This window comes from Notolepis coatsorum (assembly GCF_963971535.1).
Source record: "Notolepis coatsorum genome assembly, chromosome: 15".
NCBI classification, from domain to species: Eukaryota; Metazoa; Chordata; class Actinopteri; order Aulopiformes; family Paralepididae; genus Notolepis; species Notolepis coatsorum.
The window spans coordinates 29,462,560-29,474,932 of record NC_140179.1 but is presented as its reverse complement, the minus strand read 5'-3'; the positions used below and the strand labels follow the sequence as shown (position 1 = coordinate 29,474,932).

Genomic DNA, 12,373 nt, shown 5'->3' with positions numbered 1-12,373 from the left:
GACCAGCAGGGCTGAGTCGTCCGCAAACAGGAACAAGTTGCAGTCACTTGTCCCCCATTTTCAATTCATCATAACATATTATGACATACATACACGACATACAGATACGTATGTATTGAGCTGTACTGTACTGTACCCATTCTGCAATCTGTTAATACAGTACAGGCCCCCGGCTGCGGCACTGCAGATTTACCCTACTCTCCACGGGACCAATAATAAACCAACGAGAACGTAGTACGGAAGTTCCACTGCTTCCTGGTCCTTTTTGTCCTCCCACGTGAAGAAGCAGCAGCAAGCAAAGCATGTCTCCCCGCACCGGGACCCCAGGGGGGAAGATAAACAAACCAAAAACAGTAAGTGAAATTAATCAATATTATTCAGTAGATCTATGATCGCAAGTTAAGACCAACGTAGCCTTTGTAATTTACAAACAGCAGCAGCGCCTTGAGACGAGGTGATTCTTCAAGCAGTCACACACAGTTTCCCCAACAGGCTAACATTAGCAAACAAAGTCCGCTATTGGGGCTCCTTGTAAGCTCTGGGATCACTTTCTCATGCCTTTAAGTTATTCGAGGTGATTCTTCAAGCAGTCACACACAGTTTCCCCAACAGGCTAACATTAGCAAACAAAGTCCGCTATTGGGGCTCCTTGTAAGCTCTGGGATCACTTTCTCATGCCTTTAAGTTATTGGTGACGTTGTCATTGTAAATAAAGACACTGAATTGTTTTTGTTTTGATGAAAGTGTTTGTTGTGGTGAATGTATCTGTTATGTAACTATATGTCTGGATGGGAAAATTCCAACAAAAGGTATTTCAGTAATAAGTAAATGGAAGATGTGAAGAGGGGATGTTCGTGCTTTTAAAGGGACACTTTAGTAGAATAATCCGCAGTCTTACCTCTATCTGAAGTCAACTACAGGTAAACTAGTGACCACTGCTCTCGCTGTCAACAACACTATTTTCTCCCAGGTGTCCTCTCAGATTTATTCCAAATGTCACACTTCTGAAGTATAAACAAACTACTCCTGTGAAGATTTCAATAAAGCAGGCAATTCTGAGTCAAAGGTATGACAGTTAGTACCTATACGAACAATACTTCGAACCTGCCAACATCAATGAAATAACCAACGCCAATGGACTGAACATTTTTCACATTAACATTAACAGCTTAAAAAACAAATTGGATGAAATCAAATATTCATAAATGGTAAGGCAAACATACTGTGCTTCTCAGAAACTAAGCTCGACGATTCTGTAAAAGATCCAGAGATAGAGATTGAGAACTACTCAATAATCAGGAATGATAGGAACAAACATGGAGGTGGTGTCTGTATGTACATACACAAGGACACCAAATTCATCAACAGAAATGACCTGAATCATAAATCAATTGAAACTGTATGGGTGGAAATCCTATTCGAAAGGGCGAAATCCCTACTGGTTGGCACAGTCTACAGGCCGCCAGATCATAGTGGCTTTTATGATACACTGGATGGGTGTTTAGCTGGAGTTGAGGATGTAGACAAAATTCTTATTGGAGACTGGAACACGGATATGCAACGAAAAGATGCACCCGTCTTCAAGGCCTTCAGTAGGTTTTGTGATCTGCATGGCCTCAGCCAGCTAATCACCCAACCCACACGTGTATGTGAATCAACTCAGACTACCATTGACCTCATTCTGACCTCCGACAAGTCCAAGATCTCAAATAAAGGGGTTATAGCATGTGGGTTAAGTGATCATTATATGATATTCTGTACCCGAAAAAAACTAAAACAAAAGGCTGGCTGCCACAAAACAGTCACATCTAGAGACCTCAAAACCTACTCTAGCGAGGCCTTCAACCTTGAACTGGAGAGTCTGGACTGGTCAGATGAACTCAATGGTACACTGGTTGACGAAACATGGCTTGGTTTCAAAACCAAATTCTCAGCAATACTAAACGACATGGCCCCCCTAAGAACCACCAGGGTAAAAATCGCGCTGAGCCGTGGATGCACTCCGAAATACTGGCCGCTATGAAAACCAGAGACAAAAAATGCTCTGAGTTTCGTAAAAGTCAGTCGAAGCTTACTAAAAGCACGAGCAGTGAACTCCAAGCCCACGTGACTGAACTCAAACTAGAAAGAAACAGACTAAGAAACGACGTAAACTCCATGATCAAAACTGCAAAAAAGATTTTCATCAATGACAAAACTGAGGAAAACAAAAACAAACCACGTGAACTTTGGAAATTACTCAATAATCAACTAGGATGCAGTAAAAAACTTAAAACCAGATTCTCAAACATAAACATAAAAACGGACAACACGCTCATCACAGACAAGCTGGATGTAGCCAATTACTTAAACATTTTCTTCACAAACATAGCCACAACACTGGTAAACAAACTACCCTCCCACTCAGGGCTTTATGGGGTAGAACACATAGTAGCTTACTACAAAAACCTAGGGGTCCGCAAGGACGACTTCAAGCTGGAAATGGTAACAACAGATGAGGTACTCAATAAACTGAGCGCCCTCCAACCTAACAAGGCCACTGGCCATGACAACATCCCCTCCAAATTCCTCAGAGACTCAGCAGCCGCCATCACACCAATCATCACACACATAATAAACCTCTCCATAAAACAGGGACACGTCCCCAAGGACTTCAAAATTGCGAGGGTGACCCCTCTGCACAAAAAGGGCAGCAAATTAGACCCAGGCAACTACCGCCCTGTTTCTATTCTCACCTCCATCTCGAAAGTCATGGAAAAAATAGTCTACGAACAGGTCGAAAAGTACCTAGCGAAAAAAAATCTAATCTACGAATTCCAATCTGGCTTCAGAACATCCCACTCCACTGACACATGCCTTCTCTATTTGAATGACCACATCAAACAAGAGGTGGACGCAGGCAAATACTGCGGCATGGTCATGCTGGACCTACAAAAGGCCTTTGACACGGTCAATCACTCCATTCTGATTGACAAGCTAAAAGCAATTGGTTTTGATAGTCTATCAGTGAGCTGGATGCAATCCTACCTTGAGGGGAGGGAACAGATGGTGGAGGTAAACGGTACCCTATCCCCCCCCCCTCACAGTGAGCTGTGGTGTTCCACAAGGAAGCATACTAGGACCGCTACTGTTCCTAATTTATGCAAATGACACGTCGTCAGCTTGTGACTGCAACTTGTTCCTGTTTGCGGACGACTCAGCCCTGCTGGTCTCTGACAAGAACAAGTTACAGGTTGAAAAAACCCTCAGCTCGGAACTAGGCAGAATCTGCATATGGCTCGCTGATAACAAACTATCATTACACATGGGCAAAACAGAGTCCATTCTCTTCGGTTCAAATAACAAACTCAGCAAGACCGACGGCTTCTCAGTTACAGTGGGTGACAATATTGTCACAAGGAAAGATGAAATTACCTACCTGGGTTCCATCCTAGAGGCTAATCTCTCCTGTGACAAAATGGCATCCAATGTAATAAAAAAAGTCAACCAACGAACTCGATTCTTGTACCGGATCTCCTCTCTGGTAAACAAGAACACCCTGAAGACTCTGGCAGGAGCACTCATTCAGGGGTACTACGACTATGCTTGCACCTCATGGTACCAAAGCACCTCAAAGGCGCTAAAAACAAAATTACAAACATCTCAAAACAAACTGGTCAGACTACTGCTTGACCTTACTCCTAGAACCCACCTCACCCCTGCCCACTTTGACAACCTAGGATGGCTTAGAGTAGACGACAGAGTACAACAACTTGCAATGGGCCTGGTCTACAAGATACACTACACGACCAAGGTACCCATGTACATGTCAAAATACTTCCCAAAGGTCAGTGAATACCACGATCACAACACCAGAGGGAGCTCCACAAATCATGTTAAACCCAGATTCGGCTCAAATAAGGGACTAAACACGTTTCGCAATTATGCCACATCAATGTGGAACGCCCTACCCAAAGCTGTAAAGGAATGTGGATCACTACCCACTTTCAAAACCTCTCTCAAGGGACACCTACGGGAGACTGCAATTCAACACTGGCCCCTGTAAATATCCTAACCCAACCCCCTCCAATGTACAGTCATTTACCTAGTATGGTTTTGTCAATAGTTCAATGTACAATTGTGTTTGTTTGTACAGTGTCTCCTCCCCCCCCCCCCCCCCTCAATGTACAGTGTTACTTGTTTATACAGTGTGCCCCCCGGCCCCCCCCCCCCCCCCAACCACCTCCAATGTAAATTACCCAGTATGGTTGTCAATATCCCAATGTACCCAACCCCCCCCACCCAACCTCCTCCAATGTACAGTTTCTACGTCAAATGTATATACTCCCTTTTCTTGACTCCTTCTGTATCACAAACAGTACTGTATTTGCAAATCTGGTATGTCATAAATGTATAGATGTAGCAGTACTGACTATCTGTATGTCATGTATGTCATATATGTCTATATGAATTGAAAATGGGGGACCCTGATGGAAACAAGACAAACGTCTTTCTCAGGTCTGCATCCCCTTAACAATTGTATGTATTGAGCCGTACTGTATTGTACCCATTCTGCAATCTGTTAAATAAAGTTTTCATTCATTCATTCATACTCGTAATTTGAAAATGGCAACAATAGCTATATATATATATTAGTAACTTTGACAAAATATATTACACAGAATAATATTGCTGTATTGTTTGTTAATTCAGAAGTATGATATTTAGACTTAGTCTTCAAAATGGATGGAAGTGAATGAGGAGCCTGATGCCTGGGAAGAATGGTGTTGTTGACAGCGGACAGCAGTGGTCACACTAGCTTACTTGTAGATTACTTTAGTCGGAGGTAAGACTGCTGATGAAGTTCTACTAAAGTGAAATAATATAGGGATATGCACTCCAGAGTTGGACAAGAAGATGGATACCAATTTATTTGTGCGTTCATTAGAAAGCTATATAGACTAGTAGTAGTAGGTTAGTACAAATTCATGGAAGCCGATATGGATCAGCTAGCCTAAAACTCTTGAGGTGTTTTGCTTGCTTGACTTGTCCGTAACGTTGAGATGTCTTCTCTGTGCAGAACTCTGCAGGACTGTGCAAGAGGAGGAGGGTTCTCTCCAAACAGAAGAGGCAGAGGCACCTGCTCGTTGGTGCAGTGGTGGACGAAGGCCTCATCACCGTCCATCACCTGAAGAAGAGAAAGTAACTTTACTTGACCGTCATCAGCGCTCTGATGTTACTGAACTCTTACATGGTTCTGGCCCTGTGAACCCCACTCTGTGCTACTGGGACTGTATAGATTCGAGAAGCACTTCACCCAAAGAATGGTAGCAACCCGCCTGGAGAGTTTTTAAGTCCATAATGAATTGTTTGTTCACCAACTCTGCGTTTTCATGACCACACAGTCTGGTCAACTTGGTGCACGTGCACTATGACGAAATAATGCCCTATATCTGGCAACTATGACGAAATAATGCCCTACATCTGGCAACTATGACGAAATAATGCCCTACATCTGGCAACTATGACAAAATAATGCCCTACACCCGAAACTAGGATGAAATAATGCTTTACACCTGGCAACTATGACAAAATTATGCTTTACACCTGGCAACTATGATGAAATAATGCCCTACACCTGTCAAAATCAAAGACCCAGCTGTTGGGTATTATTTTGTCATAGTGTGCGTGCACCAAGTGAATTATTCTACAATTAGAAACGCAGAGCTGGTGAACCAACAATTCATTATTGACTAAAAACTTGACAATATCTGGGAAAAGAAGGCTTTAGTTTGGACTGTCTGTGGTTTTGGAGAAGATTGGAATAGATGAACTGCCTACAGGTGGGTTGCTACTGTTTTCTGAGTGAACCGATTCCCAACTCTGTATAATCCAGTCCCTGTAGCACAGTGGGGTTCACAGAGGGGGGTTCACACGGCTCACGTGGTTCCAGATACACACAACACAGTATTACTCTCTACTACACATCAGCGGTAGTAGAGTCCAGGGACCAGCAGCAGCCCTTGAGGGGCTTTCCTATCGTCCTCAGACATTTTTAGGAAAAGCTTAAATTCAGTATTTCATGTAGCTGGTGCTATGACTATCAGAACAGATGTATTTACATGCATATTAATATACTTAATATATACTATGACCTAGGTGCATAATATTTCATTTAAATTGCCATCACCACCTTTTGTTATAGATGACACAATGTTGGTGACAAATGTTACCTTTTTTAAAAGAAAATAATATTTTGTCAGATGGTTGTCTGGATTGTTGGGTTCCGTTCACATTTGAATCGATACCAGTTCCTGGAATTCGGTATCGGTACCCAATGGTACCCTTTTTTTTATTAAGTGTCTCTGTAGTAACATATTTTATTTCAATTTGAAAAGAAATAATAATAATAATTCCAAACTTCTCAATTTAAATATTTAGAACATTTAGTTATTTATTGTTGTAACACACCACACAAAATAAATCTCATGATCATGTATTGTGTTTAAATATCAACATTATCTGGCCATCCTCAGTAAATACTATCGGACTCCTCTGACCTCGTCTGGGCTTTTGTATTTCTTATAGAATATAATAGAAGTACTTTATTGTCTTCTTGTCCCAACTGTTTCCTGTGTTTTATCCCACCCGCAGTACCAGCTCTAGAGCCAACATTACTCTGTCTGGAAAGAAGAAACACAAGCTTCTCAAACAACTGCACCACATGCAACAGGAAAAGGCAGTCATGGATGGTAACTATGGACTGACTGTGCATTAATCTGTTCTTTATTTATTTATTTTTAATTTAAAAAAAAATTCTCCCATCCCAATGTTTGTCGTTATGCCAAGTCCCAATCCCCTTCCTGGTCGTTGCGCACTCTACCCCCTACCGTCGGTCCGGGAGGGCTCTACCCCCTACCGTCGGTCCGGGAGGGCGGAGACTATCTCATGCTTCCTCCGACACATGTGTACCCAGCCCACCGCTTCTTTTCACCTGGCAGCACGGACTCTCACTGGGAGAGTGTAATGTGTGGAAGGTCACACTACCTCTCTTAGATCCTTCCCTTGCTGTGCAGGCGCCCCGACCGAACTGTAGGAGCCGCTGTTTACAACGACCAGGACCCACCCCGCCAGCTTTCCCACCCTCTAACACTGCCAATTGTGTTAGTATGGACGGTCGGCCAACCCGGAAGCACCACAGCTGGATTCGATCCCACTGTCTCTGTGGTGGTAGACAGACGCTTAGTCCGCTGCACTACCCGGCCGCCCAATCTCTGTTCTTAAAGGAACACGGCAACATTATGGGAAATGCACTTACCGTCTTCTCCAGGGACGGACAAGAAGATGGATACCAATTTCCTCTGTGTTCAGTAGAAAGCTATATATAGCCTAGCTTAGCACAAATGAATGGAAGTGGATACGGATCAGCTAGCCTATTTTATTTAGATTTTTTTTTATTATTTCAGATATTGGCATGAGGGAGACAACACATTTTTTAACATTAGCAACCTATCAATAGGCAAATGAAAGGTGTTGCACATTTTCAAAACTTGTTAAGACCACCTGCCATCGGAAGGTCTCGTTGAGTAATGATGTCCTACTCAGTCAGTCCTGTGCCACCAGCAGCCAGTCTGTTCCATCACGAACCGTGCTACAGCCCTGCCTATTTTTCAACCATTCTATGATAACATCCTTGTAGCTGACAAACCTATGCATTCAAAAAAATGATGTTGATTTTTCAGCAAATCTTAGTCATACGAAGACACTGCTAGCAGTGTTATGTTGTTATGTTTACACGTGATGTGTTTACGAGGGAGGGAGTGCTTTGTTTGTTTGTCTTCTTGTTGCCCTCTAGTGGTCAAGACGATTATTGCAGTGTTTAAAAGGGTGCTTACATTGTAATAAATATTTTTGGTATTTCGCATGCATACTACTTGTATAGAAGTTGAGCAGTCATCCACCAACATTCACTGCCCTGTGGGATCAGCTACCGCCTATACCAATTATACAGGCTTTTCTCTCAATAATAAATGCAAACGGACAAACCTTCTTCATACAAAGGATCCTGGGCACAGAAATTAAAATATATTACCTGGATATATTCATATTATTTATAAATATGGATTAGTAGGATTTCAATATGAAAGTGAGAGGCAATGACCACAGGATCCCCAGAGAGGCCAGTGTCGGTTTATAAACTCGGTGTAGTAGAGATATTGTGCACTAAAAATGGACAATGTTCTACTAAAACGTAATGGCAGTTTTCATGTAACTCGGGCAAGGACTCAATTGCATGACATGAATGTACAGGACCGGTACGGGTGGAGTGAACCGTGACATTTAAACCACCTCATACACCTGTGTGTGTATACCCATATATAAACAGTGAATCGTGCGAGCACTGAAGCCCTCCATTCATTTTTTTGGCCACGCTTTATATTTTAAGGAGGTTTACTCACTAAACAAGTCATGGCTGGACGCGGTGCCAGCGTTCTACAGCTGCAGAGGGAACTTCCTGGTCCATAATTTTTGCGAACAGGTGCTGGTGGTCCCATCCTGTTCACTGACTTTCCACACTATTTACAAGGAAACTTCATTAATTTGTCGTCATGTCTCTAGATCAGATTTTCTAAAGATCTTGCTTTGGCAAGGAAGTCTACCCTTTTTTTTATTTATTTTTATGTGAATTTCCGCTGGCTGACCACACAGGGGATTTTTTAAATTTCATTCCTACAGTTGGTTTGTATACTCTACTGCTGTCTCCTATTGCGCACAAGAGAGAGAGAGAGAGTTTGTCCCACCGCTAATCTGTGATGCCTTACCACTGTACAACTCAAGAGAACGAAGTGGAACAGATGGAAATGTTGTTGATGCCTTTTGTTAGAATTAGAATCTCAACAGTTTTATGTTGGTATAAACAGTAATAATTTGTTGAAATGGTAGGACATCATAAATAAAAATCTTTTGGAGTCTGAAGAAGACCTTGAAGGTCAGTGAAGATTCTGTGACTTTGAATCTCAGGGAAGTATTTCTGTTTATTTCCAGGAATTCGGCATGTTACACTCTGAATAGAATAGAAATACTTTAATCATCCCGAGGGAAATTTGACACTACAAATCGCTCACATTAAACATTTAGACAGAACAAAGTCACGAATAAGAATAACTAAACAAATTGCCTAAGAATAGAATAAAATATACAGAAGTCTACAGTAAGTGTAATATTGCACAGTGTTGTTTTAAAAGTAAAAGTCCAGGAAGATGGTAACTGTCACTCTGCTCAGTGATGCAGTGAGGCACAGTGATGCATTGTAAGGACTTCCTGTGCCGTTCAGTGCTACATTTAGGGAGTGTTAGTCTAGCACTGAACATGCTCCTCCTGTCAGCCAAGTCTGTGTATAGTGGGTGGGAGGGGTTTTCCCTGATGGCCTGGAGCTTAGCAAGGCTCCTCCTCTCCGCCACCATCGCTAGAGTCCAGCTCCACCCCAACCACGCTACTGGCCTTCCTGACCAGCTTATCCAGCCTGTTTGCTTCCCATGAGTCTATTATTACCAAAAGGTATAAAACCAGACAACAAAAACACGTCACACAAGCAAAAAAAACTAAAACAGGCTACAATAATCACATTTATTTGTGCAATTGATAAAGACGAATGTGTATCAATAATTGAAGAGGGTTGAACAATACACTTGGTGCAAGCATTCCAGCTGAGAATTATGACAAAACATAATATCTGTGATATTTAATATCACAGATAAATATCTGATATTTAAAAGAAAAAATACTTCAGATTTCTGCTTATTTTTTTTCACTGCTTTCTATGTTTACCCCAGTTAATGTCTAACCCCGGCGTCCAGTTAATCTCTGTAACCCCGGCGTCCAGATAAATGTCCCCTAAAATGTTCCTAAAGCATGTGTTCTTACGTTTTTTGTTTCATTAAAGGCTGAATGCGGTTTGTCTGCTCTTGTGTCTCGCCCCACAGCTCAGGCACCAGCCAAGAAACCAGCCAAGAAACCGGCCCTTAAACCAGCAGCTCCGGCCACAAAGAAGAAGAAGGGGGACGGGGACGTGGACATGGCTGATATGGAATGAGAGGAGGATGAGACGATGATCTGCCCCGCCTCCCCGCTCGTCCAGCACAATATCTTGCGTTTTTGAAATTGAATGGACAAACGCGAGCTCTCCTCTGGGCTTTTGAACGGAGCGCTGAATGGGCCTGTGATGATCTCATAGTGGCTCCTTTAAGCAAAACACGGCGGCGGAAAGGAAGTCATTGACTTGAACGTTTTAACTGTGCCTCGTTGCACAGTCGAGATGTACGTGCTTACATGCAGATGTTAACTAAATGCAACGTTTTGGAAGAAACACAATAATCCATTGTTTGCCCCTATATAGTCAACATTTTACTGTAAACTAGTGGGGTTCATGCACATTCTATATGCCTTAGGCTTTCGCCTTTTACGTATTCTTAGAAATACTATTCACCTGTTTATTTGCCAGTTGCTGATGACTAGTGGAATGGTATGATGCAAATTGCTCACATCTCACTTCAGTTTCTGTGGCTTCCATAGCCGTTGGTGTATACATTATTCTACTACATCATACACGTGTGGTGTACTGTGAATTAATACATGAGAAGCCGCCTTCTGTATCCCTAGTTTACATCCGTAATGCAATGACATAAGATATAAGTTGCGGGTAGTAGATCTTCGGTTTGGAAAGGGAAACAACTAGTTTTGTCCTGAAGAACAAATCATTGCCTCCTTTTTTGAAGTTTGGACTGCAGAGATGCCATTATGGTGCATAAGTAGCTCGCATTTAATAGACAAAAGGATGATCGTATCCTGTGTTTTGGCATAATTCTCAGCTGGAATGCTTGCATCAAGTGTATTGTTCAAACCTCTTCTATTATTGATACATGTTTGTCTATCAATCGCACAAATAAATGTGATTATTGTGGCCTGTTTTCGTTGTTTTTTTGTGCTTGTGTGACGTGTTTTTGTTGTCTGTCTGGTTTTATACCTTTTGGTAATAATAGAATGTGTGTTTAAGATAGAGCATCGTGTTGGATATGGGGGCAGAGCGGCGATGAACGAGCCCCCCCCCCCGCAGAGGACAAAGACAGAAATGGGTCAGACTCCGGCGGAGAGGAGATCACTTGCATCGCAGACTACGCACCAGCCGTAATGTCCCTCTTCAGCGACAGATACATATGTGTTGCGTGTCGGATTGACGCGTTTTATCGATGGACGCGTATTTAATTTGTATTTTACGGTCGACTAATTCACGCAGGAGACGCGCTTATTGAGAATCAAAGCCACCTCTATACTGGGGCTGCTTTTTTGGGGGGGAGGCTCGACAAACCCTTCGGATCGTCGTCATCATCATGTCTTCGGAATCCTGGAATGGGTCTAATAATTGCTATATGACATAACCGGCTGGAATACGGTGACTCCGGTTGTCATCCCGCGGACCTGCAGCTGGAAGACCTACTGTATCGGTGTCCTCAAAGATACGGGACAAGTATGTGGGGGAGTGATGATGGGATTATTCTACGTTATGCACTGCATGCTTTCTGTATCAGTGTACTGTATGTTTTTTTATTAATTTATTAATTTACAAGGTTTAAGATCAATGATACCCGCCGACAGTATGGATGTGTTTGATGACGGCCATCCTGTATCCTGCAGGCTTCATTATTCCTGTAATGACTTGACAGGTGGCGGATGGAAACTGATCACCTACTCACTGTGAGAAATTCACGTATTTCATAAAGATTGCATCACCGCGGTCTATTATAGCCTATGGCTGTTGGTAGCATAACGCTGCCTGGGTGAGACAATAAAAGTTCTCTCCGAATTGGTGAGTATATCCATTTTGTAATGGACACTTCAGAATCGAGCTTAATTGCCTTTAATTTAACGCCAATAACTTGGCTGGGTGCCGAGGCCTCGATTTCCCTCACTTATTATTTCCATCATGCTTTCCATCCCATCCCCACCAGTGCCACCACCACACGCTCGGAGGCCTGAGTGAGAAGCCCTCCTCATCTCAGCCAAAACCTCGGTTGATTATATTATTGTGTCCCATGAGGCAATGACACATCTCCAAGAACCAGACATGACAACAACAGCTGTAGAAATTATTAACTTAAGTGTCGCGTCTGGTCGTAATGTGCTATTATACGTCTATATGACAGTGAAAAAGGTAAGGCTATAAAAATGCAGTGATGTTATTGTTTTCACTTCCTTATGAAACAGGACAGGTGCAAAGTTCTACCTGGAGATAAGATAGTGGAGGAGAGAGAGCTGGGTGCTGCTTCTTGGACTGTGTGGACCAAAGAGCCACTGAGCTTCTATGGAGGAGGGCTTACATTCACATGCTGCTGGTGAG

General features: G+C 42.6%; 1 protein-coding gene across 1 annotated transcript; it reads left to right on the top strand.

Annotated features, from left to right (window-relative positions):
- Positions 1-258: 258 nt before the first annotated feature.
- Positions 259-10,939, top strand: c4h11orf98 (chromosome 4 C11orf98 homolog). Its single transcript, XM_084331196.1, has 4 exons — positions 259-353; positions 5,060-5,181; positions 6,634-6,731; positions 9,963-10,939. Exons 1-4 carry the CDS (start codon positions 303-305, stop codon positions 10,070-10,072), a joined length of 381 nt encoding a protein of 126 aa, XP_084187322.1. The 5' UTR covers positions 259-302; the 3' UTR covers positions 10,073-10,939.
- Positions 10,940-12,373: the final 1,434 nt, after the last annotated feature.

What these genes read in the sequence shown, in the direction of transcription:
- c4h11orf98 (XM_084331196.1), top strand. Translation starts at nt 303, where the DNA reads ATGTCTCCCCGCACCGGGACCCCAGGGGGGAAGATAAACAAACCAAAA. An exon ending in CATCACCTGAAGAAGAGAAA is followed by an intron (nt 5,182 to 6,633) that starts GTAACTTTACTT and finishes TCCCACCCGCAG; the next exon opens with TACCAGCTCTAGAGCCAACA. An exon ending in GGAAAAGGCAGTCATGGATG is followed by an intron (nt 6,732 to 9,962) that starts GTAACTATGGAC and finishes CTCGCCCCACAG; the next exon opens with CTCAGGCACCAGCCAAGAAA.